General features: G+C 41.3%; 1 protein-coding gene across 8 annotated transcripts in view; it reads left to right on the top strand.

Moving 5' to 3' along the window:
- efr3a (EFR3 homolog A (S. cerevisiae)) overlaps positions 1 to 16,413 on the top strand; it is a 120,835-nt gene that overhangs the window by 71,008 nt on the left and 33,414 nt on the right. For all 8 annotated transcript variants that reach the window (XM_036131340.1, XM_036131339.1, XM_036131338.1 and 5 more), the window contains 2 exons: positions 1,549 to 1,689; positions 13,429 to 13,507. In XM_036131340.1, the coding sequence (XP_035987233.1) occupies positions 1,549 to 1,689; positions 13,429 to 13,507 (220 nt within the window). The remainder of the gene's footprint in view (positions 1 to 1,548; positions 1,690 to 13,428; positions 13,508 to 16,413) is intronic.

Raw genomic sequence — 16,413 nt, 5'->3', positions numbered from 1 at the left:
CTTAAATAGTACGACTGTGCCGCTAAGCAGTACAAAATGTAATTTTACCATTTTTATCGTAAAAAATATTAGATCAATGAAATCTGTGTGGGGGGGGGGGCTTCAATCCTAACTCAGTTTCTGGATAACTTTTACCATACCTATCTACAATATGATGACTGCCTCTGAAAGCTGCAACTCAACGACCAATCCAGCCGCAATAAGCACCACAAAGAAGAGAAAGGAGAGATCCTTGTCCCAGCAGCAAACAGCAAAGGTCTGAAATAAGAAAACAATACTGTACACTTACTGAGGATGGCATGCGGAAGAAATGAAAGAATTACATGAGATAACACACCAACAGACTAGTTATAGTGATGGAAAAACTATAAAAACAGCAGTTCTAGGTCTAGCAACTGCTGGGAGGAAGGATCTGTGATGGCGCTCCTTTGTGCACCTAGGATGCACCAGTCGGTCACTGAGGGAGCTCTCCGGCTACAGCCGGGGGGGCGCTGTGGTTTTCTGCCAGACTTCCTCTGTCTCCCTCCACCTGAACAGGGTCGAGGGGAGCTTATCTAACCGCTTCCTCTCAGCTGTAGAACCAGTGAAGAACTGGCTCTGCTGTTGAGCACTGGAACCACTTCGGCAGGGCCAAGATCTGCTTTGGGAGACGACAGCGTTTACAAGGAGACAGAGACTAAGCAGTGGTGTTAAATTCATAAAACCTAAATGGTTTTCAACTCTTAAAACTGTAAAAAGCCACGTTGGTGGACTCAGTGAGTCGTGCAACAGCAGCATCCTGAGGCTGAGCTGCTGTTTTCTCCAGAGGACACTAATGATGAAGATCCTCGCAGCAGTGTGAACTCCGGCAGCTCGCACTCCTCGGATTTCACACCTCCGCTCTGAACATCCACCTTCCCATCAGCTGAACTTTGACCATTCTGCAAGACTTCGCAGAAAGTCCGGTTCCATTACAGAGATGTGTGCTTTGGCCTGGGAGGGGGCTTGTTTCTGATTGGTTGTTGGGTCGTTATTTTAAAGGACCAACATGCTCTTCTTCCATCACATAAATGATGTAACATCGGTGACTCCTCTGTTCCCCTGCCGGCAGCTTTTCCACCGTTTCCTCAACACATTCCCCCAGAGCTTCCTGATGAGAACCGCTCGATGCTCTCATTTAATTTACTCCTTTTTTTTCAGCTCCTTTGATGCTTTTCAGCCTCTTCTTCTCTGAGTCGGTTGTTCTCCCATCCCTCCTTTATTGTGTCCTGGATGTTTTTCCTCTCCTTTTTCATCCCCTCTGCAGTTTCTCATTCCCCTTTCTCCTCACAGGTTCTCTGTCTCTTTATAAAATATTGATTCTGGCCCCCGATGCAGGTTGTTGCTACATGATTCTGCCGTTCACAGACAGGTTAACTATATTCAAAGGAAGTTGTTGCACCGACCGTTTTTCACGCTTCCCTTTTAAAGCCTTTACAGCTTTATTTCCAACTTCAGTGTTTCGTTTTATCCGTTCGGTTTTTTCCTGCAGACGCGTGACTGAGGTCATGTTTGCTTGTTCTCCGGCAGGGCGGGGCATCCCAGCACGCCTTCGGGGACGGGTCAGGATGGCGAGGAGAACCCGGCGGTGCTGGCCGAGAACTGCTTCAGGGAGCTGCTGGGCCGAGCCGCCTATGGCAACATGAAGAACGCCGTCCGGCCCGTGTTGGTGTGAGTACCCGAGCACAGGCTAACGCTGCACCAGGTTCTCCTGAAGGTGCCTTTTTTAAGACGTGCATCAAGGTGTCTATGTCTGCTTTACCAGAGTGTCGCTTTAAAGGAAGTATTTGCTCTTTAGTTTGAAACATCTGCTTAGATGCATGAAGTTTTCAGCCATTTGTTTGACTTTGACCAGACCTTTGCTGCACCATGATTGCTTTCTTCCCCTGTTGTAAATTAGCTGCTGTGTTTGGGATCATTGTCCCGATGATGATGATGATGATGATCCCGTTTAGGCCAAGCTTCAGCTGTTCACATGTTGGAGACTTTATGTGATCATGTGGCTACACAATAAGCCCGTCCCTCCACCGCCATGTTTGACAGTTTCTATGAGTTATTTATGCCGTCCTGGTTTTCTCCAAACATGACGCTCTCCTTTATGTCTGTCAGTCTCTCTGCTTTGACTGAAGCTCTGGAGGACGAATGTCTCTTTCTCTGCAAACCTAATTTGCAGAGAAGAGGCCTTTTCCTTCAGTCTTTGCACACATGCTATACTTATTCATCTTTTAATTGTCTTGTAGGGAACTTTAACCTTCACTATGCTAACTGAGGCCAGTAACACCTGAGGTAGAATCCTGGGTTTGCTCCATTTTCGCTGATTCCTGTACGGTCAGACGTTGGGGTGAATTTTCCCAGATGTTTGCTCCTGGGATCGACAGCTATCCTAAATATTTCCTGTATAATGACGGTCTTATCACCCCTCCCAGATCAGTGGTTAGCAGCAGTTGCATCTTTGATGTCATTGCTGACAACTTGACATGTTAGCATTGTGTGAATAGAGCTGTTGTTGAGCAGCAAACCACCTGAACTCTTTCCAAAAAAAAAAGTAAAAAACAAAGCAACTGGACTTGTCTGGAGTAATGTGGAGTATGAAGCTTTATACTACTGCCCAAAAAGGCCTTGTAATGGCTTAGATAACATGCAAAATTCAACAGAAACAGGTCCACCCCTCTGTAACGAGGTGTCGTTAGGGTTGTTATTGGCCTGATTTACAGGAACAATGATAAATTAGGCCAATAACGACCCTAACGACTCCTCGTTACAAAGGGGTGGCCCGTTTTGGTTCAATCTTCTGGCTTAATGGCTTTAACGACCGCCCATTACTAAGGGGTGGACCTGTTTCTGTTAGGCAGTAGTATGAAGCTTGGTACTCCCCATTACTCCAGACTTTTTGAATTGAGAAAGCTTCCTGGATATGAAGCGAAACGTCTTCAAACTACGGAAAACAAGTCCAGTTGCTTTGTTTTTTACCTTTTTTTTGGAATGACCATGACTGGATGACTGAGAATCTTCACCAGCACCTGAACTCTTGATTTATTAGAAATGGGCTCGCTGATGATGATCAGTTATTTAATGTGTCCGACCTGACTGCTGCTTTCACTCTTTAATGCTGCTTTCAGACCAGAGGTGGTCTGTTTGCCTCCTCTAGACGTGCCAGCCATTCTGGTAGTTAGTGATGAAGATTGTTGGGGAGATTATAACACAAGTCAACAATAAAAGAATTACAAGTGAAGGAGACGCAGATAATTTGTGCCAAACTCTTTTCCTTTTTGACTTTACTGAACATTTCCTTGTTCGTTTATCCTGGAGTGACACGTTTTGCCTAAATATGTAACTCAGGCTTGCACATTAAGTCAAGAAGGAAGGCTTTTACCGCTGCTATTACAATCAGTTTTATATTATTATTGTAGCAGCTTGACAGCCACTTCAGAAACTTTGAAGAAATGTGAGAAGAGAAAGAAATTAGTCTGTGTTTTTTTTACCATTTAAATGCTTTTTCAATTTCTTTCTTCTCTGCTTTCCTCTTTTTATGGTCAGAAATGTATAAAATGCCAAAATATTGAAACATTTATGAAGGGAACAATTGTTGGGGCTAATAGCAAAGCACCACAGCTGGTTCAAGAACAGTTGCTAATTTCATATTACCTGATTTAAGGTGCAGATTAGTACTTTTTGTAACTGAATTTGAGTAATTTAACCAATCCAACACCACCAGGCTTCTATATTACGAAATGATGTGTTGTGTGTACTCTTTTTAATATTGCTATTGCTGTCGGAGTTGCTGGTTAGCGCAATATTTAATTGTGAGAATGATGCAAAAAATATATTCAGGATGTTTTCTGCAGCTGCCTTACATAATAATCTCTGTAAAGTGTCAAGACACTAAATAACAAAGGACTGGAGACACATCCCTGAGGAACTCCTCTGCTTACCTTCATGTTGAAAAATACTGCCAAAACAAACTCTCTTTAACTTCTTTGAAAATCCACCTGCAGGTATTTGTATTTTATTTTAAGGTGCAAGAATATTGTGTTTTCCAGTATCTAAAGTAAACATTTATAGCAGCAGGTGTCATGTTCAACAGTAAAGGAAATAAAAGTAGTCTGAGACACAGATTTTGTTTAAGTTAAGGTTAAGTTGTTAAAGGTGTGCACTATATTGAATATTTGTGAGATAAAGAAATACTCTGAAGCCCCTAATTCAACATAATTACACAGTATATTACCATGAATGGTTACTATCAGCTACTCGTTTCCGACTGGACAACAAAAATCATCAACAGCCAGTTGACTAGAAAGCAGAACGTCCCAAACCAAAATTCTTCACATTCCCCCAGATAATATCCAGTGTTAATGTGATAAAACAACTCAAGTACCATGATAGCATTATTTATAGCTGGTATGGTACTGGTATGTTTTTTTTTTAAATGAGAAAAACTCTTATCTTTCTTTCTTTCAGGTTGACTCTATGAGCTGCGTCCAATAAGAACCTTACAGTTTGAGAAATAGATGCATGATTTAATGGCAAAGACCAGATTAACCAGTTATTTCACATTTTAGAGAATAATTTATGGCTTTTGTAGTATTTTAAAGCAATATTAAATTATTTTTCAGCCTTATTGTCACACCTGTGTACATTCCTAATAAACTCGACCATCGATTTATTTAGTGGTTTTTTTTTTTGGTTTTTTTTGTGTTTTTTTTTAATTCAAGCATATCCAAAATAAATAAAAAATAAAAAATCAGATATGAAGAGTAGGTTTATATAATATAATTGAATGTTATTGATCTCACAATGGAAAAATTCACTTCTCAGAGCACAAGCGCGCTGCTCTAACCACCAGACCAACACCTCCCCAGGTTTGGAAGAAATGATGGTTTGAACCATTTCCTCATAATTACATCATATTTAAAGGCTACAAGCATTAAAGAGATTTAGTTTAAATGGGGGTTTAATTGTTGCAATGAAGGAATGATGGCAAAAACAGTACTTGCATCAACATGTAAAGTAGAAAATTCTGTTAAAAGGAAATAATGTGAAATAAAAATATTTTTTACTAAACAAATGTGGAAAAATTGTAAAATGTTATACAAATCAAAGTGCCGTTTAAAAAAGACGAATGGATAAATATTTAATTTTGTGACTGTTTTAGCTGTGTGTTGTTAGTGTTTGAGGTTTTAGTTAATTTTCTGTCCCAGATTTAAACCGCGTCAAATAATCCAGCGGATGAAGCAACAAATTGGTCATTAATTTGGTTCCTGCAGGCCTTTGTTTCACCTCCTGACGTCTCCCATCCATTCTGCTGACACCCAGTCAGTTTTTATCTGAGGTGTGACACTTGATGCAGGCGGCCCACACACACACACACACACACACACACACACACACACACACACACACACACACACACACACACACACCCGACAGACTGCAGCAGTGTGTCATTCTCACACTAACACTTTATTACTGTAAGTGTTTCTGAGTCCAGGCCACAGGTTCAGTTTCACATCTGGTTCCCGGCAGCGTCTCGTTGGCATGCTGCGCCCCCTACAGGCCAGCCGGAGCTGCAGCGCCTGGCTGCTGTAACACTTTTTACAGAACAGCTGAGGATGAATCCTGGAGTTGGGTATGAGTCTGAACTCTGGGATCAGATTTCTGGGGGTCTTAAATATCACAGCCATCATCCTTCTGGCATTTTAGCCTCATTAATGACTTTTAATGAGTTTAGGAGTTGGTTATGCTTCCCCCTTGCTGATGCTCTGTGACGACGAAGAGACCCTGCTGCAGTAAAGGCTTTGTTTAAATCTAATTCTTTTTATTTATATAGCGCCAATTTACACACACGTAATCTTCAGGGACTTCAGAGTGGATTCAATCTAATCCTCCAAACAGTTTCTAAAGTTTTCTAAGGAAACCCGGCCGTTTGCATCGAGCCGTTGACTTGCATAAATGACTCCATTTAATTAATTGTTACAGGCACAATAAACCTGGTTGGATTACTCTCAGTGCCTTTTTTTAAAGTTGCTTTATCTTCAGGTTGGTGATAGCTTTCTACCTCAGAGGGATCCGTCTCAGTAATGGGATTATGAAGCAGGGTGTAGCTGGGAGGAAGCTGGGTGGGTTGACTGGTCCGTCTACAAGTAGCTGAAATTAATATTACATTTAAAGGTGCAGGGTCTGCTGCCTGAGAGGCCTTTCCTTGTCTTTGAATAATCAACTTTGTTCATTATCTTCCAGTGTTTTTACTTCTAAACACCGTTCTCCACCTAAAGCTTCAGACAGAACACAGTCTGGACGATGCCTTCAGACACAGGAGGGCTACCCATGGCATGTGAGAACATAGAAGACTTCCTCCTCACGTTTATGGTCCATGTTTTACCATGGCAAACCGCTGGTACATAGACGGCCTCTAAAGATGTTGGGCATAAAGAAGAAATGCATGATCAAGTCTCCTTCCAGGGCAAACAGCGGTACACTGCAAAAAGAGAACTAAAAATAAGTAAAATTTTCTTGAAATTAATGTATTTGCCCTTGATTTGAGCAGGTAAATAAGATTATTTGTCAATGGAATGAGTATTTTTACCCCTAAAATAAGATAATTAGATATATTGCACTTGAAATAAGATGATGGAGATGAACTGTTCCTATTTTAAGTGCAAAAATCTTTTTCCATTGGCAAATAGTACTATTTACCTGCTCAAATCAAGGAAAAATACGTTCATTTCAAGAAAAAAAAAAAAATATTTTTATGTCTATTTTTGCAGTGTACAACTGATCTGAGTTCAGCACCTTTCCAACGCTGCTCTAATATCCAGGAGCAACGTGTCTCGGTTTTCATTCATGTTAGCCAACGGTTCATTTTAAGCTAGCGGCTGAAGTTTGTTTACCGCATCCCACAATGCAATGCATACCTGGCTGCAGGAGGTCGCTCAGCCAAAGCTTGAAGGGTCGGAGCATAAAGGGAAGCACTCTGGCGTCTGTCTGGTACCATGTTCTCCTGCAGAGACTCGGTACCGGACCGGGTCGGGTGGGTGTGACGAACCAAACCTCGGCTTTTTCTCCACGTTTTATTTTTATCCGTCTCTGATAATTAAGGAACTTCTGTTTCTTTTTCACACCTTTTCTCTGTTTTCGCATTCCCAGCAGACCCCGCGCAGATTAAGCCGCGGCGCGTGCCGCTGTGCCGGCACACTCTGTGAATATTAAACGTGTTGGTGACAGGCGCCTGGTGGAGAATACTAAAGACGCCAAAGCAGCTGAAACGGCTCTGAGTGTTGCCGTTTCTGCCGCCCGGCCTTTAATTTCTCTCTCCATTAAACAGCTGCCTGCGTGTCTGAGGGTGAAACCGGTTTGTCCTCCTGCAGAACTCCTGCAGGCAGCAGCAGCAGGAGGAGGAGGACGGGGGAGCGTCTTCAGACTATAAATAGCCAGGATTGGGGTTAACGGGGGAGGAGGAGTGTTTTGGGGGTTTGGATTGACGTCATTATAGTGAACTGTTCTCATACGAGCAGCCTCCAATCCTCTTTAACGCTCTCAGTCACCTTTTCTTCTCTCTTCCTTTTGTTCCTGCCTTTTTGCTTCTTATTCTTCTTTCTCTCTCATCTCTTTCCTAACTCTAATACCTGATTTATGGTTTCCTCTCTCTGCTCTGACTTTACGTTTAGAGCTTTGAGGCGTTCTTACCTTCCTTCGGGCTCAAAGGGAAGCTTTTCTCTCCAGAAAAAGGTGAAATAAAAAAGGCAACAGCACCTGTTTTTCCCTCATATTTAAAAAAAAAAAGGCAGAGTGGTCCTCCTCGTCAGACGGCAGTGACGTTCTCCTCGGATTAGAGACTGCACCGCAGCACGGTGATCAATCAATCAGCCACCAGCTGAGCAGAATCTGACATCTTTCATCACGGCAGCAACAAGATGATGAAGCAGCCTCAGGCCTGTCTCTCTGTCTCTTTATTGAACAACCATAGTATTCAGAAATGACGCCTATAAACGGCAGCATATATGCAAAGATGCTCTTAGCTGATTTAAGCAAAGAAAGCCTGAATATTACCACAGTTTGCACATGAGATGCACGACATATCGGCATTAGCGTTGGTATCAGCCGATGTTAGCCGTAACGTGGATGTATAAGAAAAGTAAAAGTATTCCACTCACCATTCAAAGACTTTAAACTATTACGCTGATTGCTGGATGAGGGCTCGACGAGTGATGTGGGGGGGCAGCCAATGAGTCCACCTTTACCTGGTCTCTTTCTCAAAGTACTCTCCAGTTTTGATAACTCTCATTAATCGGTCGCCAGGCATGTAGCAAATACCCCCCAGAGCTACCAGGCAGCCTTAAGAATCTCTTTGCAAATATTCCGGTTGAGGATTTCTACTTATTCATGGTAATAATCTGGTTTGTCAATTCAGTTAAATTAAATTTAATTTATGTAGCGTCAATTCATGATACATGTCATCTCAAGGCTCTCTCCAAAGTCAGCCTCCATCAGATCCTCCAGGTTGGTGAGAAAGTTTCCTCTCTAAGGAAACCCAGCAGGTTGCATCAAGTCTCTCCAAGCAGCATTCACTCCTCCTGAAAGAGCGTAGAGCCACAGTGGACAGTCGTCTGCATTGTTGATGGCTTTGCAGCAATCCCTCATACTGAGCATGCATGAAGCGACAGTGGAGAGGAAAACTCCCCTTTAACAGGGAGGAGAACCTCCAGCAGAACCAGAACCAGGCTCAGTGTGAACGCTCATCTGCCTCCACCCACTGGGGCTTAGAGAAGACAGAGCAGAGACACAGAAAGCACAGAAGCTCACATTGACCCAGGAGTACTTTCTATGTTAGAGAAGACAGAGCAGAGACACAGAAAGCACAGAAGCTCACATTGACCCAGGAGTACTTTCTATGGTAGATGGTAATAGAGGATGATCTGCCTCCCCTGATGATGTCACAGCTAACAGAACGCCAGACCAGGTGTACCTTCTATGAAGAGAAAAATGACAGAGAACAAAAAGTTAATAGACGAAATAACAACAAACAATGCAGATTGGAGAGCAGTAGGAGAACTCAGCAGAGAGAGAGAAATAGAAAATGATGTCCTCCAGCAGCCTAAGCCTATAGCAGCATAACTATAGAGGTAGCTCAGGGTAACATGAGCCACTCTAACTATAAGCTTTGTTACATCTAGCCTCTAGTAGAAGTCGATATTTCAGCTTTGACTGACATCAAGCCTCATTAGTTCAGGCAGTTTCCGCTCAGTTAAACGGAGCCTTTGGTTCAGTAGAGACTCGGACGCCTAATGTCGTTGCCCAGTTTGTGAGAAACTACGATGAGACTGAAAGTCCGGCGTCATCTTTGGCTTCTCAGGCCTGGATGATGGTGATGATGGTGCCTCTGTGTGCCGCGTGGAGTAAAGGATGGATGTTGGAAATATTCTCCACGACCCTCTGGCTCTCTCCGCTGCTCTGAGCGGTCCCTAAAGCGATAACCTTAAAGTCCTGAAATAATTTAAAACAGCAGCGGCGATAAGAAGCGGAAGCTGTGGTGTTATAAACAACGCTTAAATAATAAATAACGCCTCTGAAGAGTTGGCAGCATCAGCACTGAGCTGACGGGATGTACAGATGGTAAAGCCTCTGCGTGTGTGTGTGTGTGTGTGGGGGGGGGGGGGTTATATGGCGGTTTTCCAGCCTTCGCTCAGAACAACTGGAGCTTCTGCAGCATTCAGACTAGCAGGAATCCCCATTAAACGCGACCCAGATGTCTGGATAGAGACTATTTAAGGGTCGATGTGCAGAAACATTGCAGTGATTAGTTAACGTGTGACGGTTTCTCACAGCTGTATGTTTTTGGTGCCTTCAGCGATTTAACTGACAAAATAAGATATTAATAATGCTTATTACGTAATGTTATCTTTATTTTTATATCTTGGTTTCTTCATATTTCCTTCCAAAAAGACATTTTAGTTTATTAACTTATTTTTTTATGCACCTCAGCTGTCGTTTATTTACTCTGCTTTTTGGATTCCAGTTTTTAAAAGCAGAAGATTTTGTGTGAAATAAATGGTATAAAAATAAACATGATTTCTTCCATATGATTCATTTTTACGATCTTTTAAATTTGGAGATTTGTTTCTAACTAACACAATTTATAAATAATATAAAATATAAGAAATAAATGGAACTAGGATTGTCACGATACAAAAATGTTAGATTCGAAGATCAATAACCAGGAAAATGTTCGATATGTGATACCGTTTTCGATACCACTGAGATGGAAAAAAAGACAATTAAAGGCAGAAAAATATTTTAGTAACATGAAAACTCACCTTTTTTAATCTCAACATTAAATTTTATTTATATAGCGCCAATTCACAACACATCATCTCAAGGCACATTACATGGAACATGCTTTAAATAAGTGTGCAAATGAATGCTAAATAAATAACCCAAATATAACACGCGCCTAGTAGCATGCTAGCCACAGCTAATCACACAACAGGTCACGCTAACATCCGTAAGACGTTTAATGTATTGTATTAAATTAAATTATGAACATAACTTTAATTTACTAACCTTTCAGAAATCATCATGAAGGGTGTCGGTCTGCGAGATGTTTGGACAACTTTGTTGCTGCTTGACTTCGTTGCCACTTTAAAGCTCTGTTTGCTCACAAGTTGTCAAGATCTTTGGGTTTCCCTTCTTCGTTTGCCTCGTATGCTAAAATATTTAGTATCGATATCGTACCAAATTAGTATTATATCTGGATACAGATATAATATGTTTGAGTTGTCAAAAATATCGATACTCTGAAAAGTATCAATATTTTTGACAACCCTGAATGCAACCCAACTCGGCGGTATTTACCTCGTTCGTTCTTTTTAAAAAATCCTTACTTTTGGTAAAGCTCATAGATGCACATATTTTTGTTTAGCTACAGGGCTGAGTAGAGACAGAATGAGGAGTTTCTTTAACCAGAAGGCTTTTTTGCATGATTTTTTTCCATACACGGGTGGAACATGTTTGCTCCTGCTGCCGATGAATCCAACATGTTTCCTGCAGCTCTGTGTGTTTTCAGGCAGATTTAACAGCATCCACCTATAGATGGGTTCAGTCTGAAGGCTGCAGGGCAGCTCCTGCAGACAGAACTACATTTATCCTTCTCCATCTACCAGTCATTCACGTCTCCCTCCTGCACCCACACAGTTTATTTTTAAACCCGCGACCTGGTGGATCTCCTCGGAGGATGGAGCCCACAGCTCTAGTGGAAGTAACAGGTTCCCTGCGCGTCCCCCCAGAGAGCAGCAGTGGGATGGCACTGATTTTATCCAGTTGAACTGATCCTCCCCTCCATTGCCTTTATTATATCAGACTATTTTTATCCAACTATCTATTAATATTGTTTCATTAACCAGTCGGGCTGCGTGGGGAGTGGCGGCCCGGTGGTTAGAGTAGCGCGTTGTGTTCTCAGAGGGCTGATAGAGGCCGGTTCAAACCCGCGGGCTGTTACCGCGGGTCGCTGAGCAAGACCCTCAGCCCCAGATTACTCCCTGTGAAGCTGCTCCCTAAGGGATGGGTTGAATAAAGACAAATTTCAGTGGAATGTACCATTGCAATGACAAAAATATAGCTCTGGAATCTATTATTGTTTTGCACAGAATGCAAACCTGTTATGTATTGTTGCGTCGTGCCTCAAAACTTTGAAGGACTCATGTTAAAGTCCATCATTTGCTACAATCACTTTACTTTTAATGCCTAAAATGCACATTTCTGTAAATGAACCCCCAAAATCATTGTTATAAGTACTTTAATCCCTCTTTATTTGGGATTCATGAAGGAAAACTAATCTGTGGAACATGGCTCATACATGCAAAAATAGAACTAAAAGTAAGAAAATTCTTCTTGAAATGAAAGTATTTTTCCTTGATTTGAGCAGGTAAATGGCACTATTTGCCAATGGAATAAGATTTTTGCACTTAAAATAGGATCAATCCATCTCCATCATCTTATATCAAGTGCAGGATGTCTAATTATCTTGTTTTAGGGGTAAAAATCCTCATTCCATTGGCAAATAATCTTATTTACCTGCTCAAATCAAGGGCAAATACATTAATTTCAAGTAAATTTTACTTATTTTTAGTTCTGTTTTTGCAGTGTATCACTCGCGAAGAGACTGACAGCAAAGCCCTCGAACTCTGACACAGACATTTGATCTTTTATCTTTTTCTCTTTTGCATGGTATAAAGTGAATAATGTTGTTTATGTGCAGTCTTAGCCGGACTGTCCAGAAAGAAATTTCACCGCTGTAACGCGCGGTGACGATGAAGAATCTTTTAAACTTCTGTAAAACTTGTTAAAGATGTCTCTGTCGTGTCAGAAGTGTGTATTGCTGAACCGACAAACAAAGGAATAATGCCGTATGCACACGATAACACGGGGCCATCGCTCCATTTCTGTCAACAGACGTACGCGATATGGATTTAATGTTGACGTCCCTGTAAAAATTTTTAGAAACTGTGTAATATCCCTGCCACGCCACTAGTAGGCGTTGTTCTTTAAAACTCAGCAACATGCACACGCGTGAAAAACACTCCCTGCTCAAAAAGGCTCCATCACTATTAGACTCTTTTTTATGTCTCTTTAAGTAGCTAAGAGTTTAATTCTTTAGGAAATTGTATTCTTGGTCATTCCAGTCGTAACCTTAAAAAAAGACGAATTCTCCTTTAATCAGTAATGGTCATTAGCTAGTGTTTATGGGTGTTATATAAAGTTAACTGAGGCACATTAATGGAGGGAGTCTTTCAGAATTTGCACACTGCCATAGGTGTCCAGTCCAAAACTTTGCATTTTCTCTCATAAAGTCGTTTTATTGATTTTATGCATGCTTTAACTTTTCTTTTTGTAATGGTTTGTCACCAAATGTCCACAAAATGTCGCCGCTGTTCATCGTCGTCCGCCATGTTTATCTGAACTCGCCTGACATCTGAACGTTCCTGACGAGAATCTGATTGTGTGTAGAGCGTTGTGATCACCGACCGTTTAGTTAAGATGTCAAAGTTAAATGTCAGATTATATGTGGAAAAGGTTTTTAATGATTTATCATGTCATGGATTTACTTTACAAAATCCCCCTGAGTTTAACACTCAGCATTTACAATCAACACTGTCACTCTTCACATTGGCATGACTTCATACACTTGACTGCTATTTTTTGTGTTACTTTCTTTAAAATAAATATCTGCAAATGATATTCTTGTCCTTTCCCATTTTTGTTGTTGTTAAAACCCATGAGCCAGGTTGTGATACTTCTTACCATTACAATTTCTACGTGATGGCAACTAATTTAAAACTATTGTGTTCTGCTAAGTTTTCTGCCATCCAAAAAGTGTTCAAAATGTCTAAGATTTATTTTATTTTTTTGGTTTTTCAGTCACCTGGACCATCATCACCTGTGGGATCCCAATGAGTTTGCAGTGTCCTGCTTCAGAATCATCATGTACTCCATCCAGGTAACGTTTATCTAACCCTTTTATACTGCACTAATTCTTAAGTATTCAAAATTCAAGACAGGATATCAGAAGTTTGTTTTTCCTTTTTTGTGATATTTCATGCAGAAAATCAAAAGTAATGAAGGGTCCATTTACGGTTCCGTAATCCAATATATGGGATTAGATGACAAAAAACCCAGATTAAAGGAATTTATGAGTGATCAGCATTAGTGGTAAAGCTGAGCCTTATTGCCCTTTGTACAGGAAACCTTACAGCCGGGCCTGAGAAGTAATAGTAATGTAATATAGTAAGAAGCATTCGTTGTGTTTCTGTGTGACTTTCATAAGATCTGAAGCGCCGTGAGCTGCGATGAAGTCCAGCACATGCAGCAAATCCTCTGAGCTGCGGGTAGTTGTGAGTGATGAGCAGAAACCAGCAACGCTGCAGTCGCTGGCTGGTTCTGGTCGGGCAGATGGCCTGTGAAAGGAGGTTCTGCAGAAAAAAGTTGAATCCTATCTCTGCCTCTTGTTGTGCCAAAAAATTATTTAATATTTAATCAAATAAACCTCGGTCTGTCAGGTGTTTTCCTGTGAATATAAGACCAATTTGGCTTTGAGATGAAACAATAAGTGAACGAGGGATTAGAGTTCAAGTCTGACAGCAAACTCTGCACACATGGAATAAATTAGTGACAACTTCTCTTAATGTATAGGAATGTATTACCAGAAATAATTCAACTTTAAGTCTAGTATATTTCAATCAATAACTCTTCTTTACTAGGCTGGTGAGACTTAGCTAAAACTACTAAGCCATGTTAAGATCAAAGATACTAAGGAACCTTGTACACAAAAAAATAGAATGAAGGGGCAAATAAAATGGTTGCAAACCATCATCATAAGAATTATTCTATGACTTTAAAGCTCAGTGATAATCTTTGTTCGAGAACCAAAGTTTATCTTAAAGAATATGGAATCAGGTTAAACTAGCTTGTCTAATTTAGAGCAACAATTAGCATGGGTTCAACCCATTCATAATGCAACTCAGAGTTAGATAAAACTAATATTTTAATAAATTTTTTATGAATGATTTGCTAAATTAAAAATCAATAACCTGTATGACATTGGATTTGTATAAATATAAATATTTGGAGGGACACTTTAAGGGGATGGACGACATGACGTTAGTTATGCTGGAGGCATACCTAGGCTAAACAACAAGGCAAATAGCTTGATAGCTTTTTCTTAAGTACCACTAAATACCACTAATCAACACTAATGTTCCTTATTAATCTTACAGAAATGCTCGTGGCTTTATCAGATGATTGCAGAGCAAAAAAAATACAGTTTAAACAAACTGTAGTTATTTTTAACTTGGCTTGTAGCAAGCTAATAGCTGCTAATGCTAGCGGACATCAAATAGCTGTTTAACTGGACTTTTTAGTCACATTTTAGTGTAATGAGGGGACCGGAAAGCACAAATGTTAACATCCCATCAGTGTTTAAGACCCTTATGAGAATAAAGTTTGCCACAACCTTAAAACACAGCCCAAAATACATTAGCATATCTTTGTTTCCATAGCTCGCTAGCAGGTAGGTTAGTTTCAGGTTTTAGCTTCAAAACAGAGTAAAAACGCATCTGAAGTAAACGATCTCAAATTGTTTCATCCCAAACCAAACTGCCATGTTTTCCCTGCCAAACTTGATCTGTTAATGTGTCCCACTCTGGTTAGGGTGACCATATTTTCATTAGGGAAAACCAGGACACCTCGGAGCGGGGGGGGGGGGGTTGTAAGGTAAACGCGGCCGGGGGGGGGGAGGGGGGGGGGGGGGTGCGGGGTGTTGTTGTAATGTAAACGCGGCCCAGCGGGGGGGGGGGGGGGGTGTTGTTGTAATGTAAACGCGGCCCAGCAGGGGTGGGGGGTGCAGGGTGTTGTTGTAATGTAAACGCGGCCCAGCGGGGGCAGGTGAAGAGACAAGCGCGGCTGACAAGAGCGAAAGAGGACGTCACACGTAGTGCTGTGCGCAGCGCCCTAGTGCCTGTCAATTTAATGGTCCAATGAAGGTAATTTAAAAAACAGGACATTTCCTCACTTTCTTAAAAAAACCCGGGACGCCCGGGACAGGACGTGAAATACGGACATGTCCCGGGAAATACGGACGTTTGGTCACCCTAACTCTGGTGATTTGGTGACAATCGGCGGCAGCATCTGTGCAGAATCGAGCTGCTGCGGTGCTGCAGCTTCTCAAATCACCTGTTTTATGATTTTTAAAGGTCCACAGCGGCAGGTTTAGTGAGGTGTACTTATTAAATGAAATACTGAAGGAAACTGCAAGCAAACCTGATGGATTTGAAGTAAAAACGGGTCATAACGCAGGTTTTTATTAGATTGTGTTTGCCTATATTTCAACAACCAACGGCGATGAGTTGGTAAATAATGAAAGCAGACAGTACTTGGCTAAGATGCCAGTTTGAAGACATGTTTGTCCGTTTTGGCCAGCAAACGGAATAATGGTGGGTCTCTGATGCTGTCGGTTTGAATCTGGGGGAAGTTTTGGAGGAGCCAGGAGGGGTGAGGGTGCTTCTAGGAACGTCTCACACTCTCATATTTCTCATGGCGGTTAGATTACAGTCTTATATTTATTTTCCTCAAAGCTGAGGCACAACACTCTATATAGTGATGCAGATAAGTGAAACAAATCTTTCAAATGGTGATGGAAACATAAAGTTCAGTTCATGTATTCTACATCATCTTCATTCTACCTGAGAGGGGAGTTCCACTATCACATGGTTTGGCATGTCATTAAAATCATTCCTTTTTTATGCACCTTTAAAGTTAACAGCTGTATGGAGAAACCTCCTGGTGAACTGGAGGGACAACCGTGTAGAAAAATCAACAACAATGGTGCACTGTTCTCTCGTCTCTGCT

This window comes from Fundulus heteroclitus, unplaced genomic scaffold (assembly GCF_011125445.2).
Source record: "Fundulus heteroclitus isolate FHET01 unplaced genomic scaffold, MU-UCD_Fhet_4.1 scaffold_42, whole genome shotgun sequence".
NCBI lineage: Eukaryota > Metazoa > Chordata > Actinopteri > Cyprinodontiformes > Fundulidae > Fundulus > Fundulus heteroclitus.
Note: the sequence above shows the minus strand (reverse complement) of the source record. Positions and strands in the feature narration are given on the sequence as shown.